The sequence below is a fragment of the Lemur catta genome, chromosome 1 (assembly GCF_020740605.2).
Source record: "Lemur catta isolate mLemCat1 chromosome 1, mLemCat1.pri, whole genome shotgun sequence".
NCBI classification, from domain to species: domain Eukaryota; kingdom Metazoa; phylum Chordata; class Mammalia; order Primates; family Lemuridae; genus Lemur; species Lemur catta.
In genome coordinates this window covers 91412108-91437744 of record NC_059128.1, presented here as the reverse complement: position 1 = coordinate 91437744, position 25637 = coordinate 91412108, and the positions used below count along the sequence as shown (strand labels likewise).

The 25637-nt window shown below is 40.2% G+C and overlaps 1 protein-coding gene across 1 annotated transcript in view; it reads left to right on the top strand.

Moving 5' to 3' along the window:
* The window catches only part of RORA (RAR related orphan receptor A), a 96672-nt gene that overhangs the window by 36013 nt on the left and 35022 nt on the right, over window positions 1-25637 (top strand). Inside the window, exon 2 of the mRNA XM_045530568.1 lies at window positions 18541-18626. Coding sequence (XP_045386524.1) covers window positions 18541-18626 — 86 coding nt within the window. The remainder of the gene's footprint in view (window positions 1-18540; window positions 18627-25637) is intronic.

Genomic DNA, 25637 nt, shown 5'->3' with positions numbered 1-25637 from the left:
GTGGCTAAGGACTGAGACTGGCGGAGAACATAGAGTGAGTGGACACAGTGTAATTTCAACGTAGTCCTCCTCCTTGGCACCATCATCATTTTCCCAGTCTCCTGGGGACCTTCTCTCTCTGACAACTCCCTCCACCCCCAGCTGCCTAGCGTTCTGCCTGTGGTGCCAAAGCTCACTGCCTCTCCCTAGCACCACTGTGAACAGGAATGATCCTGTGTCCTCAAGGTCGGGCCCCCTGCAGCTGCCAAGGCCCAACCAGCTACCCTGACAAACAGACCTCTGCTGACTCCTCTCAAGTGAGTTGTTTCTGTTGACACTGGTTCTGTTTTTCCATCTGTGAAATGGGGAGGTTGGGACAAGCCTAGTTGAAAAGATGGCAGGAGAGTGAGCAGATGTGGGTGGCGGCATCGCCTTGGTCTCAACGCAACTTGGTGACCTTGGGACAGTCGCTTTACCTCTCTGAGCCTCAGTTGCCCTGGCTGAAAAGAAAGGGGTGTGATTTGGTAATCACAGAGGTCTTTACGGGTCTGGAATTGAATAATTCAAAAGGCTCCACTTAGCTCTGTAGTGTACACAAAACCAAACCCAAACTGATTTCCTAGAGGCAGTGCTTCTGCCTTTATCGTCCCAGAGGAATTTCAGACCAGGAAGGAGGACAGGAGTAAGGTATCATTGTGGAGCTGTAGGAGAAATTATTCAAATCCTTTTTACCTTTCCTTCCTGAGGACAGTTGGTATGGGAAATGAACTCTTAATGAGGTTGTTAATGAGATGAGAACAAAGGTGGCTCTTCATACTCCTGAAATATATTTAATTTCTTAAACCTTAGAAAGAGCAGTTTTAACTAAATCAGCCACATCTGCTGACCAGGAAATGAGAACGGAGCAGGCACCAGAATGAGCCAAAGCATCAAAATCACTTACTGGTGTAACTGACCGGCTTCTACTTGTTATCTGTCATTTTATCCCATATTGAGGTCAGAGTGGTAAAGCTGTTATGCAGTATACATTTCCTCTTGCTTGAAAAACATGAGATTATCAAAACAACAGGCAAGAGTGCTGAATCACTCCCACCAGTAATTTCCAAATGCTGGATATATATATAGAGAGAGATACATTCCACATGGATATATTAATGTGCTGCATGTTCCCTGTACAGCTATAGGTATTACTTAATTGATTTCACTGTGGGATCCTGTGAAATCTCCTTGCAGAAATCTGAAAGAGTAAAAGATACTACTTACTTCATAGCTGTCTTGTGTTCTTCTAAAGGTGTTGGTTTAGTGCAGATGAAAAGCAAGTGGTCCACACGGTGAATCTTCTGCACAAACTGAGCAGAAGGAGCCGCAAAAGCAGCATAATTCTGCAAAATACTTCTTTTGTTTCCTGAAAGAGTGATAATGATTTCACCCCATTGAAAACTTATTTTTGCATACCTGTATTTGGTGCAATTTTGAGGTGTGAATTCAGCCAATCATTGCTTGAGTTTTTTATTTCAGAATTAAGGTAGCATTATTTGTTCCCTCATCATCTCTCTTGGGAGTCACATGATAATATGTACCTCTGTTTACATCTTTTTCTGAATGTCCTTAGGAAAACAAACATCAAACAAGATTAATTCTTTTCCAGTAAAAGTTGATTCGTGTGTATATGCTGACAGTAACTTTAATCCCTTTAATGTCCAAGTGAGGAGGATTAAAACCTGGTGACGCTTCTATTAGTATTTTCCATATGTAATGCTATAGCAAACAAAATTGTTGAAATATCTTTTTGGTGAGCACTAAAGGAAGAAACCATTGATCACAGATCATGAATTCTGTGGCTTTAAACATTATTTTTTTAGATGAATGTGTTTGGAGTTGAGTATGAACAATTAAAACACTAAAATTTCCAGCTAAATTTCATGTCTTACATGTTCCTCTCCTATATTGTTTGCAAGGTCAAAAGCAGCTCATATGTAAGCAATTACATCTTTGGCCATTTAGTTTTCACATACCACTTATATTTTGTTTCATAAAATGAGCTATGTTGTCCTTATGATTTAAGGATGGCCAGAAAAATAATCAGACACTTTATATAAGGCAGGACTTGAGAACCAACTGGCGTCCTATTACTGGCTATTTCACAATACAAATAGTAAAACATGGATTTTATTTTTTGTTTTGTGGATTGGGAAGGAGATGGGAGAGAGTGGAGAGTGACATTGCAGTTTGAATTTATAATTTGAAGCAGAGAAATTGGGTGAAATAAAAAGATTGCCATATGCATAGCACCAGATTCCAGCCCTCCCCTGGCCCGTCCCCCACACCTATTCCCGGGCAATCCTTCTGTGAGAATTTACCTTGGTGTTTAAAAATCATTGCAATAAAAAAGTGTCATTAAAAATGGTATACTATCACTGTAGGAAATAGGACAAACATGATATCCTGAGAAATTGCAAAATACTTTCTCATCCAAAGTTTAGTACCTTGCTCTTATAGTGTTTGAAACCAAAAAATATAGTAAATGCTATTTTATATTTATCCCATTCCCTGATGGCTTGTTTGTTTCTTAAACTAATTCATGGGCAACAGATAGGGGGAGGAAAGTAACAACAACAACAAATATCCCCTGGAGATAGGCTAGTGAATACTACACCCTAACACTCACTCTCTACCTAAGAAAATAAATTTATTCTCTTCTCTCTTGTGCCCAGTTTGATTGCAGAGAACAAGAGAGTGGATGGCAACCGTTTTTCAATGTTATGCTATTCACACCACCCAACACAAATGCCCAATTCTTCATTCCTCATACTTTGGGATGAAATACAGTGTTTTGTTGCCTGTTTATGATATAATCACACGGCAGGCACAGAAGATGAAGAGTGCTGCATGTCCTCAAACATATCAAGAATGCCAAAGAGTTTTCCTACTTTTTTCAACAAGTCCTTATTAAACTGTACATATCAAGAAGTTCAATAGGAGCAATGTAAAGCAACTCTGATATCATTATATTTTTATCCAAAACTTGGTTTATTTTAAACCAACACTATTTAAGTGAAGTATTTATACTTCTTACCTCCCTAAGCTTGAGACTCTCATCAGTAACTTACAGTGTGTCCCAGAAAGGAACACATTCTCCCGTGGAAATTATTGACTGACTTTAGCAAATTCAGGCCACTTATTCATTTAAGAGTATTGTGTGTGTTTGATTATCCAGAATGCATTGCCCAAAGATTCTCTCTTGGAAAAGTACTAGCACAATGCCCGAGATGCCAGAGAGTGGGAAGTCATGGTCTCTGCGGGGAAATGACTGCAGCGTTCATGGAGACAATGTTTTCGCTTGGCTGGCATTAATGACAGCCCAATGCGATACACTCACTGAGTGTTTTCATTTCAGAAGAGCATCAAAACCACTGAGTCCTTTCAAGTCGTCTTCATTTACTGCGAAACCAGAAACCATGCCGACGACTACTTTCAGTAATAACCTGTGTCCCAGCTACAGGCTGTATTAAACTCCTGTCATATAATTTTCTAATTTATATGTAGGTGGTGGTGGCAAACAACTTAGTTTATTTCAGAGCATGACATCAGAAAGCATATTTTAATACCGCAGTGATGGGTAATGAAAGCAGAATTTCCACAAATCCGCCCTAATAGAACAGTATTGTCAGGAGAAATAAAAGTGAGAACCCTGAGTTTCCTGCCAAAGTCATTGGTGTTATTAGGTAATGAGGCTGATTTTATTTTAACAAATGTACTAGGAGGTAGACCTCCATGTGGACGTTGCCCCCTTCAAAGCAGTCAACTGGGGAGGTTAAACATCTGTGCCAATAATGCTGTCACTGCCAAAAGCTAATATGTAAACCCTCTTGTGGAATGGCTGTCACCTCCTTTAGCAGTGTTTTCATATCCTCCATGGTGGCCATGGTTCTGCTGGAAAAGTGAGCCGGATACTTGAAAACAACCAATAGTTAATGTGCTGGAAAAGATAAGTAATGAAACCAGACCAGGCCATTTTCCCTCTTTGAAAAAAGAGGGAGAGGGACTATAAAATGACAAATGTGTCTTTCTCATCTCATTGGCACCCAGAGCAGTTGCAAAAGAAGTAGTTCCAAGTAGTTCGTGGCAATGACAACATCAAGATTTTGAAGATCAATCGTCATTTTGATGTAAAGGCTGATGCCAGTGATTTTGTTGGAAGAAACTATTGGCCACTGATTTTCTTCTTCCAGAAAATTAATAGCATGGATGACGATGACAACAAAAAGAGCATCCAGAGGCTGTGGTCTGCCGCAGCGTAGGGGCAGCTGACATGGCACGCGTCAGACATCCGGACTACCCCACCCTTGAGCATACACGCTTTCGGTTGTGTTGGAGTTACTGCTCCCCTGACTAACAAAATGGTACAGCAAGCAGCGAGTGTGGGAAGTCGAATGCAGAGAGAACACAAGGGAAACTCCTGCCCCAGGGGACCGCAGAATGGTGACTTTCATTGTCGTAATCTGATAGTAATCACAGGACAGTTCTGACTTCAGCCACCAGTTCAGAAATCGCTAAGATGCAGCAAGCGTGGTCACGGGGCAGCTTGGTACTTTTCCTGCAGTCACACAGAATTCCCTGTTTCCCAGCTCCACAGGCCTCTGTTACGCAGCCCCGGGTTCCCGGGCAGGGTGTGCTGGGGAATTCAATGTAAATTTTAGTTGTGACATTGAAGCTTTTTCCCCACGAGAAGTCCTTTGGGACTCTGGTGGTTTTATTCTATTTCACAGTTTGGTGTGTTTGGGATATCAAAATGAGCTTTCTTAAAGTTTCGTTTTTTAAGGTTTATGAGATGCTACTGAATACTACGAAGAACTGCTACTTGTTTTCCTGTCTCTGTGCCTCTCTCCTGGGGATTGTTCTGGCTTGCTGCAGATAGGGGGACATAGCCGCACTGGACTGAAATGAATGACAGTATTCCCAGAGAAGGTACTCGTAATCTCCAAGCCCTTGGCCCACTGACCACGTATAGCCATTGCTAAAGTATTTGTGACTAGTTTCCCTTAGTTTAGCAGTTACTCTTGATAGACAGCCTAAACACTCATTCAGTAACATAATAACAATTAATACTATATCAAATTCCTAGGATGCTAAAATACATTATTAGTTTAGGAAATTTGTTAGTTGGCCCTTGGAGTTTTCGTTTTTCTCCTACATAATCCTTTCTTGCTCCTCATTTTTTTGTTATTGTTGAGTAAAAAGTGGGCCTGGCAATGCCAGCAGTGGTGGAGATGCCACGCAGCTGTCAGGTTAGGAGAAGAGCGAGCAACTGTGGTATCAGGTGGGGTTGCTGGTTCCATAGTCCTGTGTTCAGTCCTCCCTGTCACAGGTGATACTGAAGGCAACCCGATCTCCACTTTCAATGGTTGGTTTTGTCCATTTTGAGCTCTTCCTTAAAGCCCCTGTAAGGAAAACCCCTGGGATGATACAATATAAAAATCATACAGACCTTTTATAATCTTTGCTTTCACTATTCCTGAGGTCCCACCTGCTTTATCGAGGACATTATGTTTTTGCAAAGTACCTTGAACTTTGATATAGGCTCTCAGAGAATATTCATAAAATTGTTCCCAGAGAAAGCATTTTTTTAATTAATTAGCAATATCTAAAAGTTAAGAATGAGGAAGAAAAGGAAAATAGAAGTGTACACTAAAATGGACTGTACTAATTGGGCAATGAAATAGACCTCTTTAGTACCATTTATCTCAACAGACCAAAAGAGAGAAAAGGCTTGATTCTTCACTGTTAGATACACTAATTCACTCTCAAGTCCATTTTTGAAATGGTCTGATATTCATCTGGTAGAATTCCCTGCTTTGCTCTTGACACTGGTAAGCTCTGTGGTAATCAGCTCACCTAGGCTAACTGACAACTCAAAAAGCTGATTCCAAGAACAAGCAATTGGCGTTAACAGAAACATTACTGTTTATTTTGGCGGGTGGGGATGGGTAAGGACTGAATAAACTTATCCTTGTGACATATTTTAAAGGATATTTTAAATGAATAATAATTCCTCAGAAGTGCTGGCTGTTCTTCTCATTTTGGGCGGGTATGTTTGAGGTGTGGCTGGTTTTTAAAACAAACATACAAAAGGTTATGCGCCCGAAAAAAATCCTGTCCCATTCAGAATTTTGATTTGGAAATCTGCACATTTATTCAAATGATTTTTTTTCTAAACGTCGATTTTTTGTTTTGTTTTGTTGAGCTCCATTTCTTGGAATTGTTTTCAGTGACTGCTTCAGGTGTCTTTGAATGACAGTGAAGGCAAAATCAGGGCAAGTCATGGTGAGGAGTTCAGTGGGTTTTCCTGGAACACTGAGCTGACTCTAGCCCCTCCAGCGGGCATTGGTTCCCCAGCACCTCACAGGGAAGGCTCTTGTCTGATGAGTACACTTTTGTGTCACCACCAGGGCCTGCCTCAGAAGTAACCTCACTGTCTTGATGGTTTTTGATTTGGCCATGGACTTGCCCTTGACATCTAACACCATAGACAGTTCTAAGTGGGAACAATGGATGGAGCTTGAGGTCCTAAAATGCTTTGCTGATGGAAAAGGTTTGGTTTTGAAAAATTAATTACAATAGGAAATAGATTTGCATTACTGAAGCTACCTGCCATGGGCTTTGTTTCTGTTGATTTAAAGCAAAAGTACACAATTAGTGGCTTTCCAAGAAAGAGAGAGAGAAATAAAAACAACCCAACTGTGTCCCAGCACATTCAATTAAAATTGTTTACTTTGAAGGAAAAAAAAAATATTTTCTTTTCCATCAACACAGTATTAGCATTGTGTTGCCCTGTTTCTTCTATAATGAAAGGCGTCCTCTTTGATAGTGGTAAGCATTAGTTTTAAAATAAGGAAAAAAAAAAAAAAAAGACAGGAGTAGGTGTATAGAAACAGTATTCTAGCTCCAGTCAGTATTCTGCCAGAACTTTTCACTTTGGACCTTGAAAAGAACATTCTGCATGTGAGGCCTGTCTCCCACTTCCTCCCTCACCACCTCTGCAAGATGCCAGCCTGGCTGTGGGCTTTCCCTAGAAAGAAACAGTGGATTCTTTCAATCATGCTTTGTACCTGGTTAGTTTATTTCTCATATTAGACTTCTGCATTAGAAATAAAGCTGCTAAACTCCTTGTCTTTATACCAAAGGAATATAATAACGTCTCCTGCTTCGGTCTTCATTCTTCCTGGTTAGTTCCCTCAACTCCAGCTGCAGCCCCTGTCAAATACTACTTCCTTACAAGATAGGTGGTAGTGATCGCAGCTGACATTTATTGAGCACTTACTATATGCTAGGCACTGACTTTATAGGCACTTCACTTGTACCTTATAATAATGAGGTAGGAATCATTTTAAAGATGAGAAAACTGAGGCACAGAGAGCTTAAGAAAGTGCCCAAGTTCACATAGCTAGTAAGCGACAGGGCAGGGATTCAGCCCCAGGCTCTAGAGTTTGCAAAGTGAATCTCTACACTTTACCTTCAAGGTTGGACTCAACTCTCCTCTTTCGTCTCCTTTTCAACAGTTTTTACCTTCAGCCTTAATTCATATGCAGTGAAATTAATGTAACAAGACTAAGTGTACTAGTGGGTCTATGTACACTCTTTGTGTCGCTGGTGCCAGTCATGCAGGTTCTCAGCAAGTGTCGGTAGGACTTGGAGCTAGACGGGCCTGTGTGTGAGCATGTGTGCTATATGTGTGCCTGTGGTGTGCATCTGTGGGGTGTGTGAGCATGATATGTGTGTGATTGTAGTGTGTATGCATGTGTGGTGTATTGTGTGGTGTGTGTTAACACGTGAGATGTGAGTGCATGTGTTAGTTACAGTTTAAAATGGTAGCAGCCATTGGCATTAAAACAGGACCTGCTATTCCAAGCTCTGGCTGTGACAGTAAGATGTGCCCAGAGCAGCTGTTAGCAATCAGAGTGTGTTTCCATCCGATGTGAAATGCGCTGCCACCACTTATGAAATGGATTTCAAAACCTTGCCGTACTGAAGTACCAAAGTGTGTGAATGGTACACTTTTACTGCAAATTAGAAATATTCACTTATTCCAGTGATAGTGTCACGCTCATTCACTCAAGCTATCTTAAATGACAATGACACGCATTGTCAAACACTGGTTAGCTGATGGGAGAATGTGCAGGGCAGCATTAGAATGTCATCTGAAATGTTTGTCTCTGCAGGCAAAAGAAGCACCTTGGTCTCTAGGAGCCAAAACTAAAAATGGAATAGGAAGGACAGTGTTGTGTACCTTGTTGTGACATCTTTACATGGCTGTTGTGTACTTACCTCACCTTTAGTGCATGACTTACATAAAAATAAGTGGCTTCAACATAAACACCCAGACTATACATTTACTTTTGTTGAAAAAAAATGACATTTATTAGATGTTATAGTGTGTGAATTGATGCTCAGATGTCAGATCTTCTTAAAATAAATCTGACAATCTCTTAGCTTGGTCCAGCACATTTTTTCTCCTTATGTCTCACAGCCACTTAAATCCCCAAGGCTCTGCTGCCTTTTCCTACCAAGAAACAGCTACCAGCTCCTGCTGTTTCCCCTTGGGAACAGGCATAGAAACAGCTGTGCTTCAGCTATCAGCAAATACTGCTCTCCATTTTCTGGTTGAGCTTATATATTATGATTAAGAGGGGAAATGTTTCTTTAATCAGCAAGTTCAAAGACTGTGCATTTTGAGAGAGAGAAAACAACTTCTCAGGTTATTTGGTCATTCCTATGCCTGGCTGAACTGGTTGTCTTAGAAAAGCACTATAAAAGAGAATTAAAAAAAAAAACATTGAGCTGCAATCCATAAATACATCTATGATATAGTTGAAGGCTTAGAACTTGCCGTATCTATTGTTTAGATGTTATTAGCTATGTCCTGGAAATTGGAGGTAGAGAAACTAGTAGATTTTGTCTTCCAGGAGCTGGTCACTAATTCTTCAAGATCTTACAGTCTTAAAATGATTAATATGACAACATCTACACTTCCGTTTCTGGCAAGCCTAAGTAATTTGCTTGTGATCTTTAATAAAAACCAGACCCTCCCCTGGTCTCTTGTCCAAAGCTCCGTTCTCTCAATCTAATTCTAGGGGGACCTTTTTGAAATCGAAAACAACACAGAAGTGGATGGATTGGGGATATTGGCTGTAAGATAATCCTCCTAACCATCCTCACCCACTAAAATGATCTGTGGACCAAGAAAGTTTTGGTGTCACAACAGTGTTCTGGTGACTATGGATGTGTTTGTCTTTTTAGTCTTCTGTGGCTTGATACAGAGGGATGTAAATGCATTTTCTGTGTTTAATGTTACGAGTTATTTCCAATCTTTTGCCATGAATCCAAAGTTTATCTGGTTGGGGAATATTTCTTAAATGACATAATCTACCATTCAATAAGCAGTAACTGATCTTCAAGAAAAAATCCAAACTAGTGGAAAGAAGCAATGGGGTTTCTTTGCCTGGTAAGCTTTTATGACTTAACCTGAATTCTTGTTATTTTGACCCACTTCTGCACATCTCATTTCATCTCACTGGGTTTTGTGATGGTGCGGTTAGAGGGTCATGGAAGTGGTGCCATTGGAATTAGTAATTAATGGTTGTTAAGAATTTGTGGGGTTATGTGAAATCAGGTGTGAAGTTAAGACAGCTGGAAAATGGAGCTGCTCTCTCTTGGGCTTAGGTGTGAGAATTTTGGGGCGATTGTGTAAAGCAAGATTTTTCATAAAATGCAGTAGGAGTAATTCTGATGTCTTTTGTTGAGCAGAAACTAGATAAGATCTCCAGATTTGGTTTGGTTTTAAAGATGTTCTTTTCTGTTGTGAAAAACAGACTTTAAGCGATCAAAGCAAAGAGCTGACCCCATTGCTGTCAGCTGTGAGCAAAGGAAGACTTCACCTAAATGTGGCGTAATTGTTCTTGTTAAGGGGAAAAAAGGAATTGGTGTCTAGAGTGAGGTTGATCGCAAGAAAAGATTAGATGCAGTTCTGTGTGTCAGATGACATTTTTTTGTCTAGTATTATCCAGAATTATATAAGGGACACCTACTGTTGGAAAAGAAGTTATTAGGAATTACCCTTGAGCATAGTCTCATCACTTGGCAAAATAAATGGATTCTCTTTTCTGCTGATGAGAAATGACATTTAACCCATACAGAGATTCAAGAGAAGGGTTTTTGTTAGATGTTCCTGATCTCAGGCTCCTAGAAAATCTTCAAGGAGTATATATTGAAAAAATGTGGTTAATTCTAGAATCTCAGAGGGACCTTATTCCGACTGAGAATAATTGGTCGAATGGCCAGTTACGTTCGTCTTAGCCCCTGATTTCACATAACCCCACAATCTCTTAAAAACAAGTACGTTCTATTTAAAAGGAGAGAGAGAGATTAGATTAGAAAAAAAGAAAAAAGGATTTGTATTGCTGATCTTAGTGACATGTTCTCTTCTTGGGTAAGAATTTATTCGGTACGTGACCCACTAGACGAAGATGAGTAGACTGAAGTATTAGGAAGCTGCTTCTGTTGCTGGTCAGATTTTTTACTCAAAGTTTAAGTTGGTTACCAGGTAGTTACCAAAAGAGGTAAAGAGTCGATTGTCTTAAATTTAGGCATTTTCTGCAATACTGTGTAATAAATAGAACTCTAGAGAAAACTAGATCTAAAAATCAAAGCCACCCACTGTTTTTCTATATGAAAAATCTGTTTCCTCTCTGATTTGACAGAATTTCCCTGTCTAGGGATAAAAGTGCTCATTTGGATTTGGCTTTTAGCAAATATACATATGCATCAGGGAATGTGAGTCAGTTTCTCCGGAGAGCTTAATCTAGTAGGGATGGAAACATATTACAAAGGATTAATACTCAGTTCCCATTGTCAGAACTACCTGCATATTCGCAGAAAGCCACATGAGAAGATGTGCCTGGCGTCCTTGTTCTTCAGAGATTTCCTGCATACACAGCTCAGCTTTCTCTGAATCCAGAGGGGCCATTCTGGCCCAAGGTTTTAACTCTTGTACACCTAAGCCTTATATATATGAAGACTGAAGGGAAATTGTCAAAGTTCCAAAACTCCAATTTTGCCGTATTTTAGATTTAGTTTGCAAATGCTTGATCTCTTGGTGGTTTGAGGTTATACTTACGTGTGTGTATTTGGCAGGTATATTCAACACTTTTTACTGAAAAGTGATTTTTTTAAAAGCTGTTAAGTTTTCAGCAGAAATTACAATCAAGTTGAAAGCTTTTAAGAAGTGGCTTATTTAGTAAGGTGTAAGACTTTTTTTTTTTTAATGGCTATAATTTGACAGAGCATTTGAGTCAGAGAGCAACTTAATACCAAGGTTTGGGATGTCAGAGGGTAACATGTATGTTTATTATGTTAAGAAGTAGTAACAATGCCATTTTCATGATGCCCCAGCAAGACCAAGATACAGTTAGGTCAATGACTTTATATGTTACAGCTCTCATAGAGAGGTGACTTTTTTATCTAAGTGCTCTTTTTCTTTGAAGTTGAGACTAAGATAGTCAGGAAGGCATTTTGGAAAGCAACAATTTAAAACAAAATTTAAGTAAGTCTAGCTAGCAGATAAAACTTATAGTACTATGTAATTTTAATTCTCTTTGAGGCAGAGCCTGTTGTGGGTAATAAGAGTACAGCGTCCTCGTCCTCCCAAGAATGATATGCCAAGCTTCCTGAAGCTTCCCATGTATATAGGGTTTTCATCTTCAAAGAGCTTTGTGAGCATTCATTTACCACCACCTGCCTGGGAGGTCAGAAGTATTCCCATTTTATAGATGGAGGAAGTGGAGTGTAAAGTGACTTGTCCCAGGCCACCCAGGGAGTTGGGTGTCAGAGGGAGACCTGGCAGGGCTGGCTCCACCTCTCAGCTGAATTCACTCCCAGCTCTTTCTTTCTGGTATCATTTCCCCTTGACAGCCCCAGATCGGTGATAAATCTAAAGGCATCAAATAATCCTGAATAGGAAAGACACACCACGTCTGTCTTTTTGGTGACTGCTTCTGCAGTGAAACCCTGAGAAATCTAGACATAAAAGCAGCAGCCAGTGAACCCTCCTGAGGCTCATTTTCCACATCTGTAAAATGGGGATAATAATACCCATTTGCCTCCTTCAGGGGTGTTGTGAGCACCAAAACCAAACCAAGCTGAGGACAAAAACTTTTCAAATGGTATAGAGCTCTGCAAAAACTCAGGCATTATTATTGTTGCCAAAAATGATTACGAGACTGTTTACCGAAGGGATAGGCCTTTTCTAATTAGAGGTCTCATTGTTTTAGTGACGTTCAGCTAGGATTAAATACTGTTGTGAAAGAATCCAAAATCAAGGGAAGAAAAGACCGATGCTATATTATATTTGTATGTACTTAACAGACAAAGTGGCAAAACAAGTTGATTATGAGTTTGCATAGTATGCAGCTGGAACGTGGCCTGCCTTGCACCAGAGGACCACTGACCATGCCTGGGCTAGGGAACATGTCCACACTCCACTCCAAGCCACAGGTGGCCCGGGGCCTCCCATGGCAGCAGTGACAGTGTAGAGAAAGCATTCTGCTCCCTGAACACTCCACCACTGACTACTCAGCACCTCTGCACACTTTAGAGAAGGGTGCTACCTCTGGAAGGAGGATTTGAAAAAGAGGAGCCCATCTAGGGTAACAAGTTGGAAAGAGTCTCCCTCACTCCAGGCTGCTGCTGCCACTCTGCAGCAGGGCTCACAGCCGGGTGAATTTCAGCCCCTACTTTTGCCCCTTTGGCTAGCTCCTTTGGGCAGTGCACAACCTGCATAACTGTCTTTAGAAGCCCTGGAACTAGGAGATGGTCAGACCCAGAGGGGCCACGAAATTCTAGAAGCCAGGAACTCCCGAAGTCCCTCCAGTGAACAAGGTGAAGACACCATAGCTTGGCCAGCCTTGACACACTGCCATCCAGGCAGCTGCAGAAGCCTTTAATACCCCAGCAGTTTTAAACTGGGGATAAAATAAAGTGACTAATCCACAAAGGACTCAAGCCATTTTACTGAAAATAAAATCAAATGCCTTAGGGTTTTTCTTTTTAATCTTTATTGGTTTTTCTGCTTACAAAATACATGCTGGTCGTAAAAAATTCAAACATTAGAGAAATATGTAACACAGCAAGTGAAAAGTCCTCCGTATTCTCAGCACTCCCATAAAAAAAAAAAAACCACTGTCAACAGATTTATGTAAAACATAGGTTTTTTTTTTAAAGCAGTAGTTTGTGACCATTTTTGCAAGGCACACAAATTGTTTGACATTCATAAGTGTGACAGACATACTGTCATAGGTGTACCCAAGGTTTGGCCATTGGCGATTTCCTGCCAAGCCAGCAGTAACCTCACCCCATTTAGTCCAATTCAAGAAAGTATATGTTGTGCAAGTGAGCTAGAGTGAAAGATATTACTGGGGTACCTTTGGGTCCGTGTTAGTTTATTTTTTATACGAACCAATAAAAAACTTTTAATTTTTTTTTTTTACTATTCTTAGTAACAAAGTCCTTGTGACACATCTTGCAACTGATTGCCACATACCACTGTGTTGTAGCAAACTGTTAAGTGCCAGTGTTGTGAAGGATTGCTGTGGTAGCTGGTACGAACTGCCTGTCATATTATTTGGGGGATAAGCAGCTTTTCTCTATCCTCACTTCGGAAAGAGCTTAAAGTCTGGAGGAAAGAATTTCATTTCACTGTGAGGCAGGATTCCTTATCAACAATAACAATAATAATAACTACTATTTATTGAGTGCCAACTATTTCTAAGAACTATGTGATGTGCATATAGAAGAATACATAAATAAAATAATTATATATATCAGATATATGCTGTGATATATATGATATATCGTATTATTGAATTTTAAAATGTGAAACTGAGGCTCAGAGAGGTTATGTAATCTTCCCAGCCTGAAGAATTGTTAAGTCATGGCATTGGTCACTTTAAAGTCAAAATTCCCCCTGGAATTTTGTGAAATTGAGAAGAAGGACCTAGGAGGTTGAGGGTTATTTTCAGTTATAAACTAAGCAGATAACCCCCAGAAAGGGCTCTTGACATCAGTTCCTGAGTAGTCTGTAAGTTTAAACAAATTACTTAAAGTCCCCAAGTGCGGCCCCGCAACCGAATCCAAACTTCACAGAACAAACCTCTTTTATTACAAGAATTTTTCTGTAAAATTTGGATTCAGTCGAAAGGCTGCACTCAAGGATCCAGAAGGCCACATGTGGCCCCAAGGCCGCAGGTTCCCCACCCCTGAATGTCCTTTCATCTTTGGTTCAGGATTGCATACCAAGAGCAGGATGTTTGTGATTGGAGTAACTTAGCTTGTTGGTGCAGGACAGTGAGAAAGGGGGGGAGAAAAGCCCTAAACTTTTGTTAGACCAAAAGACAAAATGTGTCCAAATCCCAGCCTTACCACTTCCTAGCTTTCTGACTTTGACAGGTCATTGAGGCTTTCTGAGCTTCAGTTTTCTCATCGGAAAAAATGCAGATAGTGATGATAGCGACAATAATGATAATTAGTGATACCTCCCTCCTAGCGTATTGGAGGAGTGAGATGATGTCTGACACATTATAAGCACAAATACGTTTTTGGTACTATTGATTATTACAAATATATTAGATTATTATCAAGAGCCTACTACTCACGCACAGAATGAAATAGTGGGTGCCTCTCTTATACAATGTTATTTTTCTTAATTCTTTGGGAGAACAGGCATTGTTCTCTGCACCTAGGTATCTTGCAGGCTAGGTCCTGATGAATAAATGAAGTCTTAAGAATGCCAGTGCCCGTGTTCTTGTTCCTGTTATAATTAAAAAGCAAACTTTAATGGAAGTACAATGCTGAATGGCAGCCCAGCCCAAGGACCACTTGGCTAATTAGCCTGCTGGCATCCCAGGGTTCCCTGACGCCCGCTGCCACTTGTTGTCAGATCCTTGAAACTGCAGAAATTTGCCTCTGCAGGTGTGGAGAGCTGCTTGAATTACATAGGGTGCATGAGAGAGCAAATTATTTAGGCAATAGAGCTGAAAATGTGGGCAAATTAGAATTTTTCATAGCAAGATTGTTCATTGTGAAGCCAATTCATGATTATATGTGCGCGTCTTGCTTCAGATATTCCACTACACAATAAACCTCTTTGCTGGGATGAATATGTATGCGGGCTAATTTAATCAATATACTTGTGAACGTTGACAGTAGTGGTGTCTGACAGAACTCATCCTTTGAAACGCTGGCTGAGTTAATGTGTGCAGTATATATGTGGGCCAAGACTCATAATTTGTGTTAAAAGAAGATTATTTTGAGAAGACACAACACTGCCTGGTGGAAAATGGGAAAGCCTGAGGGATGGAAGGAAAAGGGCAAAGGGATTTTTGTCCTTTTCTTCTCGTTGGACTGAAAACCTTAATTCATAGGAGTAAACTGCCTTCCTTTTGGAAAATTTGCAAGGCATTGACTACATTTTTTTTCTCATTGATTCATTTGAATTCTGTAAATTGACTCAAAGGGGGATGGGGAAGGCTTTTTGTGCATTGATGGATTAAACGGAGGGCTGAGGAAGTGTCCTGCTCCAATCTGCAAATGCTTGCTTTCGGGGCCACTGTCCTGTGTCATAGCAGCACCAAACTCTGGGTCTGTGCCACAATTGGTCTCCACCCGCACCCCCACCCTTCCCTCAGCAGGGCCTCGAGCTGATCCAAGGGCAGAAGTGCTGGGACCAAGGCCACCCCCGTCATGAGCAGACCTCCATACCAGACAGCATGTTGGTCACAGCCTTAAAGCTCATCACTTCACTTCTCATTAGGAATCTACTACGGGTCCACGCGGATGGAACAGCAGCAATACCGTGTATCATTTGCAGTGTGATCCAGAGGCAGTTTGACTCAGTGTTCTCAATACACCCTGCTCATGGCCTTCATATTCTTATAAAGGACTAAACAGATACGCTTGATCTCCTCATTGTTAAGAGGAAATAAAGCGACCGGGCGCCGTGGCTCACTCCTGTAATCCTAGCACTCTGGGAGGCCGAGGCAGGAGGATAGCTCGAGGTCAGGAGTTCGAGACCAGCCTTGAGCAAGAGCGAGACCCCATCTCTACTAAAAATAGGAAGAAATTATCTGGACAGCTAAAAATATATATGGAAAAAATTAGCCGGGCATGGTGGCACATGCCTGTAGTCCCAGCTACTCGGGAGACTGAGGCAGACGATTGCTTAAGCCCAGGAGTTTGAGGTTGCTGTGAGTTAGGCTGATGCCATGGAACTCTAGCCTGGGCAACAGAGCAAGACTGTCTCAAAAAAAAAAAAAAAAAAAGAGGAAATAAAGCCAACTCTTGGAAGGCCCAAGTTCAGCATTAGTGTTGCTTTAATTGTCTCAGGTAGTTTTGATGCTGACTTAAACTGCAGGACCCAAAGAGGTTTGTTTATCCCTAATTTCTGTGATTACAGCTTGAGGTAAGACGTAAGCAGAAGCAGCTCCAAGTAGGCCTTCTTTATTTCACATATAAATTCCATGTAATAGGTGGTTCAAGTACTTGGTGTTGCCTAATTTTTCTATTCCTGTGCGTCAGGGTGGGGGAAGCTGCATCTCATTATAGACTAGTTAATTCATGTGGGCAAAATCCAGGCAATAGCTCCTTTCAGAATTTTTCTGCTTCCACTTGGGTTTTGTGAACCTCTGAAAAATGTTAGGCATAACTCTCTCTCTCGAGTTGCAGACAATTAGTAGGCACAAACCTTTCTCTTGACTATATTAAAAATATTGTACCGGCCATTAAGTAGGAGGCATTATTAGATTTCATATCTCATAAATAACTTTTCTTGAAGAAATCAAGCTAAGCACTAACGTGAAGAGGCAGATTTGCAAGTGACAGCTTTTGTTAAATGCAACCTGAAACTTATGAAGTTGCATAACTCAGAATATACCTGTTAGTATACCAAGTCACCACGATTGGGGTATTAGAAAGTCTCCAAATTATGGAAAGTACACTGGATGTGAGATTTTGAACAATCTCTAAATCTGGGCAAGCAAAGACATTCAGTATACCAGCAGTAAAAAATTATTGTTAAGAAAAAGACCCTCCTTCTAGAATAGCTTGCTCTCCCTAAGAGTCACCACCGTACTTATACTAGGCCCTGGGAAAGGGAGTTAGCAGTACACGTGGTTTATAATGAGGTTAAATCCAGCAGTTTCATGTGTGCTCTTTCTAAGCATTGAATACATCTCATCAAATCCAAAGTAAGTGGTTATGGAATTATCCCAGGATATGGGACTACATTAGAAGAAAGAGTAGGCTGTGTGTATATGTGTGTTACTTACATCATGAAACATATTCCTTGGGCAAAGTCATTGCTCTGCATAAGGCATGGGGCTAGGTAGGGGCTATATAAAAATGAAATAGACTTGGGCACTTGCAATTGTGTTTGTGTGTACAATTTAATGAATAATCTGACATGATATTCAGTAGTGAAAACCATGGAAAATAAATTTAGCATAATGGAGCATTCCAGGTAAACTGGTGACTATTGCCATCTGGTCTGTGTAGCTCAGCATTGGTCTTTATTTCATGTATAAATTCTATTTAATCGGTGATCCAAGCACCTTCTTTTGCCTAATTATTCTATTCCTTAAGTTATTTTTTAATCCTTAATTACGCTCTTTTTAACTCTACTGAAGATATAATGTGTTTACTTGGAAATGTGCTTTGTCATATTTGAGAACTTTGGTGTAATATATGTTAATTATTTGGCTACTCTTCCAGCATGAGGCATCTTTAAGTAATCAATTAGGTAGAAACACAGGCAGCTTTCCCAGGAAATCAATTTCCAACATAAAGAACTCGGAAGCAACATATCCTATTTGTCAGGATTCATCATTATTAAATCCAGATAGGACATTAACTTTAGGGTTGAAAGGTTTTGATCGTATGCAAATGGATTAATTTTTATAACACACGGCAGCTACATTAATTTAAAAAAAGATGAGTAAGGAATTCTTAAGTTACCATCGTATGTAACTTACTAATATTTTGAATTGAATCATTTTCCTAAGTAGACGTGACTTTCTGGAGTGTGTTTCTCTCTACCAGTCCTCTAGCAGCCCAGCTACAATGCTCAGTGCTCAGCCAAGACAGATTTATGACCTTTTAAAAATAATGATGGAAAATGAGATCGGAGGAAACATTTTGGTATCTGCTTTGCTCTGAGGCCTAAACTGCGAGCTCTCCAGTTCTTGAAGGCTTTGAAATGCTGATTCCAGTCTTCTTGTGGGTTCTTAAACACCTTCTCAAATGACCCATTTTAATAACCCGAAAGCTATTATATAACGAGCAGCCATAATTTAGTCCAGGGCTCTAGGGGGACCCTCACAGTTCAGCAATGAATAGTTAATGCAGTATAATGTTTAGCAGGTTATTAGTTTTCACTATACAAATGCTGATCAGGGAACGCTTTTATAAGGTGTTTAAAAGAAAATGTAATTAACTGGTTGCGTGCTTCTGTTGCAGCTCAAATTGAAATTATTCCATGCAAGATCTGTGGAGACAAATCATCAGGAATCCATTATGGTGTCATTACATGTGAAGGCTGCAAGGTAAGCCTTTTTAATTGTTGTTGTTTCTATTAATATTAGAATGTATCCTTGTGATTTTTATTTTTTAATTCTACTATGTCTAAAAATTCAGCTCCCTGGAATTTTGAGTGATGAGAACTGACAGGACCGAATAAATATTTTGGTGTTAAATTACAAGTTAAGGAAGTTCTATATTTTTTTACTCCTTCAAAATTACAGGAGATTAGAGAAAGATATTTGAGCGTTGTTTATGTTTGTCACTTTCAATCTCAGAGTTGGTTGAATTGATGAGCAATCTCTTTGGTTATCTTTTTTTTTTTTAAAAAAAGGAGATGACTCCAGATTTCTGTGATGCTATAAGCTTTATGAAAAGGTATTTCTGATAAGTTTAATTGGAATGTGATTGAGTCTTATTGTTGGCACACAGATGTTAACACATCTGGCCAAATTATGGGAAGGCTGTTAGGCAGAACTGCATTCTAGTGCTGGTGCCGCCACTTGTCCATATTGTTTTGGGCATATCTTAATCTTTTTGTGACTCAGCTTCTTCATCTATAAAGTGGGCATAACATCTGTTCCTCCTATTTTTTAGGACTATTCCAAGAATAAAGTGAGAAGCTTTAAACAAAAGTCTTTACAAATGGAAAAGTGCTAATTCAATCTGAATATCATTATTATTGCTATTGTTCCTAATTTTGTTCTTACTGACCTTGATCATGGGGCAATATATACAGCACATGCATAATGTGCAACTGGGAAATAGAGATGTTTATCCTAATAATTCAAGACCTCCCCCAAACCCAGATTGCCTGTTATTCAAATTTCAATTTATTAAGATTTAAATCCTCATGCTTATATTGGAAGGGCCTTGAGACAGTTTACAGGATAAAACAGTGCAAGATAAACAGGGGAGAAGCTACTTACACATGCAGGAGGCCTCTGAGACAGCCGACTGGTACAACCAGGCCAGAATTAGCCCTAAGGCTTTTGGAGGATGAGGCAAAAAATAAAATCCATGAATTTGGGTAGCTTTCCTTTAGCGAAATGAGAGAATACAATGTCATAAAATACAAAATCACCTACAGACACAAATAACTACTGAGAGACTTCAAGGAAGTTAACCTCATAATTTCCTTAATTCTTTGTTTTACTATTAATCATCATAACATTTACTAATTTGTACACGTACAAATGCTTCATGTGGTTCCATCTTATTGAAGCTTGAGATGTCTGCACACCAGCAAATGCACTTAATACATTTTTTTAAAAAAAATCATGTAAGGAGTGGGGAGCTTGCTATTTAAAGGGGATTTTGAATTATTCATCTCTATGGTAACCCTCGAGGCCTCAAGTTCTTGATTATCAAGAAAAGGAAAGTTATGCCCTTTTACTTCCTCAATCTGCCCCCTCCTCAAAATTAATTAACCGATTAAATAAATAAAATAAAACAAAATGAAATAAACCGCCTGGCCCATCCCCATCCCAGGATGTAAGGAAGAGAGTGATCTGCCCATGGCAGCTGTTGTCTTTCACCTTCACCCTCTCTGTGTTCACCCCTCCAAAGCTGGGACCCTAGTAGAAATGTTGTCGCCTTTCTCCATGAAGGGTATATAGATAGCAGTGCTTGCCTACTAGGAGTTCTAAGCAAACGTGATTTTTGTGCATTGTGTATCACCTCTGTGTTTTCTTAAACAAACAGGGTCCTAGGCTGCATCCTGGACACCAGTTCACTACTTGTCCCTTCATTCTGCCCAAAAAACTCATCACTTCCTCTGAGTCTGTCAGTTATGCTACCTGCAGTTTTATATGGCAAGTGGAAGTGATTGTCTAGGAATTGAGTCTGGGGGAAGAGCAATGTAGGGCTTACTTCATGTGAAATACCCCAACAACTTGGAAGATTAACAGCATGCTATTAAGTAAAACCTGAATTGAGTGTCTGAGTACCACTGTGTTTGCATAGGCACAAACAACATGCATTTTCTTCCTACCCCTAGTATTTATCATGACAAAAACCATAAGAACATGAAGGGCGGCTATTATTCCACAGTTGTCATATTTCTAAGTTCCCTTCTAGATCTTGTCCGAATACAGACTCAGTGCCAAACTGGTTTTTCAGTTATCTGTGGTTCTGTTCCTCTGTTCTATTGACTTTATACAATGAAAACCACAAAACAATTAAAATGTATATTTCTGACTATGCCCAGTCAGAAACTTGTACCCTGTTATGTGTTCATATCTGATGCATATACTATTTGTTATGTGTTATAGTTTCTCTCTGCTGTAACTAACGTTTCTATTCCTAGTTATGGTAAAGTCAAGAGACTTCTATTTTTTTGCCATCAGTGTTAATTATTTATCATGTTCTAACCAGGTGAAGGTGGTTATATCATGACCAATTATAAATCATTTATCTCTGGGATAGTAGAATCAGACATAAGGAAAATTTCTAATTAGACATATCAAATAGATATCTAATGAGAGGGAAAAAAGTAACTGAGTCATTTTCTGAGCTAATCATTTTGTGAATGTATTTTAAATTGCATTTTAAAAATCAACAACCTGAAACCATAAGAAACTGGAGAACCTGTTTAATTACTGAAATAATTATTTTACCACATATTTGTTAAACATTGCACATGAACAACAAAAATGGCAGAAGTTTTGGAAGCACTTTCTTCCGTTCCCAGCTCAGCCTTTCCTGTCACCTTTACTATCCGTAGAGAGACCCTTTTGTGCCATGCTTACGCTCTGACTCTGGGACCCCACTGCCTGGTTTGAAATGCCAGCTCTGCTATTTACCAACTCGAACACCTACTCCACCACTCTGTGCCTCAGTTCCCCCATCTGTAAAATGAGGATAGCAGTTGTAGCTGCCTCGTGGGGTTATCACGTGCATTTCGGCAAAGCACGTAGAAGAGTTCCAGGCACAAGAACGAGCACTGCCTAAGTGCTGGCTGTTGCTATTGTCGTTACTAGCCAGACTGCTCAGTGGCTTGGTAATGCTGCTCTGTACCGTCAGATATTATTTCCTGGACATCTGTGGGTCCAGTCCTATTTGCTGTGACCATGTGCAGTTTGTTCTGTAGAATCTGCCAATAAAAACAACAACAATACGAGTATTTCCTTGGGGCTAGGCACTGTGTTAAGACCCAATCTTTCCCTCCAGCAGTTTATGGTCTAGTCGTAGGGACGAGGCCTGCGTAGGGAAAGCTAAATAGCAATGCAACAACTAAATAATAGAGTAAGGCCACAATCTGAGATATACACAAGAAGCACATGTCCACTAGGCAGCGTATCTAGGTGGCTTAGAGGAGACTGGCCTAGCAGGGTTTCACAGAGGAGGAACCAACAGCGGGCTGGGGCTGGAGAAGGATTTGCCCAGTGAAGGAGGACTGAGAGGACATTCTGGGCTGGGGAGGAGGGAGAGCGAGGGATGGCAGAGGCAAAGGCTTGGAAATAGGGCAGTCTTGGTTGTGTGTATTCAGGGGACAGCACATAACCGAGTTTGATTGAAGCAAAGCCTCACTTTCTGTGCATAGTGAAAGATCAGGGTAGACAGGCATGCCATCCCCACATTTTTAAGGACTCCATTTTGCCAGTGTTTTTATTATAAAGGTATTTTATTTGTTCTTTTAAAAGAATGAAGGAACAACGTACTGGGACAGCTCAAGCCCTGGATATTGCATTTCAGAAGAGCATATGTTAGAATCCAGGCCTGTAAGGAGTTAACAGAATTTAGTTCCAGCTTTGAGTGAGCATGAAGAGGGGGTATAATGTAAGCTGAGGCAGGCCTGCCAGGCGGGAGAGACCTGGCCATGGGACATGCCAGCAGAAATAACACTATAGGTTGTAGATGTTAGGGTTAAGGTCCAGTCTTCAAAGTGACTATAAATGTGAAGCATTAAAAGAAAGATGATCATTGGTTAAGGTTTTCTTTTGAGAAAGGATCTTGTTTGCCATTCAACTTCAGTTCCTAACTTTGTCATGAGATACAGTGGCTGCTCAAATAAGGAAGATAAAAAATTTATCTCAAGATACACGCACACACAAAAAATTTTTCATCCTTTTAGACTTTTTGACTCTGTAGTTTTAGCTATAAGTTTCTTAATGATAATGTGCAATCCAGTATTGAGGTTAGTGAATTGGTTTCTGATTATGTTTAAGACCCTTTGCTCTTGATAAGTCTAGGAACAGAGTAGCATTCATTTGTCAAATATTTCATCATCAATCAATACATTTCAGATGATGTCCTATGCAAAGCTTCCTCTTCTGCCCAGTAAAGACAGCATTTGGGATAATTTCTTTACATTAACAAATATATTTTCTTAAATTAACAACAAGAAAGACTTTTCAAAAATATCCAGAGTATATAGTTTATATATTTTTTCCCCTGAAATAGTTAAAGCAATTTCTGGAGCTTTTTATGTCTTAGGTTAAAAAGAAATTTCCATGAATGTTCCTTTTAGGCCCAAATTTTCTTTTAGAGGATTCTAATATTTTTATTTCGGTTGTGAGATGTCACTAGCCCTGAAACAATTGGCTCCTTTTCAGCATTGATACATTCATGATCAACATTTTATTGTAATGCTTTACACCTGGCTGCAGTATTAGAGCTAGCCATTTAAAATGAAAATTAGTCTGTGGGGTAGGATAAGCTGTTATTGCATCCTTATGATGTCTGTTATATACAGGCGATAAGCAGAAATTTTTGTTCAGCCAAATCTTCCAGTCCTATGATGAAATGCAAATGGTGGGGATGTATTAAACCAAATTTGCACCAAGGTGATTCAGATTTTTTTTTAATTTTTTATTTGTTTATTTTGGTCTTAATCATGTCTCAGCAACTACTGCCCTTCCTTAGCGCATGGAAGACACTGGGCTCAAGGCCATGTTGTAGACAGGGCCCTGGCATAGTGCCTGGCTCGGGACAGGTCTGTCATGCTGGCTTGGGAACGACTGTTGCTGAATGTGTTCCCTTGGATTGGATCTGAGTGCAAGGCATAGTCGAAAGCAGACATCTACAGTTACCGAATGTGACACACGAGTTCCACTTTAATCAGAGATCATTTGCGCATACAATTCTACAGGGAGGCCAGTCATTATTGAACAAGAGAATAGTTCAGGAGATCTGAATTTTCGTGATTTATTGCTGCCAGATGTATGAGTGTGGGGCTAACCCAGCTAACTGCTGTGAATGAGGCGGCCTGTTCTTTCTAAAGAACAAATTTTCTTCCTCATTTGCTTCTTTAGAGACTCTTATTCCTGCCCCCCACCAATTTTAATTTTATCATTTCCTCTGCCTCTTCCTCTCCCTGATTGTAATCTATCGCAAGCCCTTTCCTTACTCCTCAATAAAATTACACTGACAGTTATCCTCTTTCCCCCTTTATCAGATACTTTAATTTCTGCCCACATTTATCCAAATGTATTTCTTCTTCCTCACCCCCATGCTTCTGAACACTCTCAACAGAGAGTTCCCAAGACAAATAAAACTGTAACATAATGCATCCTCTTACATATAGGATTCTCTGCTCTTCTCAGCCTCAGAAATAGAATGAAAGGTAGACATACGCCCCCTTCAACAGTCCCCCAAATTTCAAAATTTTAGTTGTACTGGAAAATACAATAATTTGGGCAGGCATATGAGCATTCACAATAAATCACAGAGTTATGAATAAATCTCGGTTGTCAAAAGCAAATGTGTAGCCGTTCCAAAGCGTCTGCCATTAGAATTCAGCAAGGCAGCTGTCAGCTGTTTTCTTGTAATTAAACAGCCAATGAGCAGCTAATTAAGACATATGTGTATACAGAAGTGGAAGTGGGTATGTTAATGAACTGTAGGAATCAATTCATTAAGTGAAAATTGTCAAAAGACCAAACATCAGATCAGCATTTCAGCCTGTGCTTCCCTGAGAAGGAGCCCCAAGCAGGAGGGGACCCCCTCAGAGTCAGATGCCCTGAGCACCTTCCAGCCACACCCACAGCCCAGCGGAGGGCCAGCCCACACTCTTGGGCAAAACTATTAATAACTCCGATAGGAAGTGCCATGTATATTTCAAAGCCTTTTAAGTATATCTAGCAAATGAGTGTTTTCCTACCCATATAGAAACCTGGTATGGAACTTTGACTGCCGAACTGAAAAGTTGTTCTTTGCTTGTTTGTTTTGTTGTTTTTCTTTTTTTTTTTTGGTTTGATATACCCTACACGTGTGTCTCAGTACTTTTTAGGGGGTGCATTAAGAAATCCATGGCCTTTTTTAGCAAGATGTGGTGGCACACACCTGTAGTCTCAGCTACTCGGAAGGCTAAGGTAGTAGGATCACTTGAGCCCAGGAGTTCAATGCTACAGTGAGCTATCATTGCATCACTGAACTCCAGCCTGGGTGACAGAGCAAGACCCTCATCTCTAAAAAAAAAAAAAAATTCAAATAAATGAAGAAGTTTATGGCCTTTGGAATAAGGTGCACCTACGACGATTCAGGAATTCAAACCCTTTACCTGCCACATGACACTCTGGACACATGACTTAACCTCTCTTCACTTTAATTTTCTCATTTGCTAAAAGCAGATATAAAAATACCTACTTTGCAAATGATAGGTTGCTATGAATTGCACATAATGTTTGCACAGAGTCCTACACAGTGGCTAGTATAGAGTAGGCGCTTAGCATAGGGTTGTCACCCCTGTTTTTATCCCTACCATCGTTTTTTCCTCTGGTCATTCATTCTATAAGAATTTGTTCACTTCTCTGAGCGTTGGGTGAGCTACAGGGAACAAAGACACAAGGCAGTCTGTGGGAGAGAGATAAATAGCTCAGCAAGGCACGGGCCATGAGGGCATCAGTGTGGGCTCTCAGGGTACACATGGGAGGAGCCCCTCAATCAGCTTTGGGAGGACAAGGTCAGAGGAGGTTCCCAGAGAAAGTGACTATATCTCAGTGAATCCTGAAGGGAAGGGGAGAGTTTTCAGGAAGTGGCAGGGACAGGGCTCCTTTGGGGAACTGTGAGCACAGGAGTTTAGGCTTGGCCAGAAT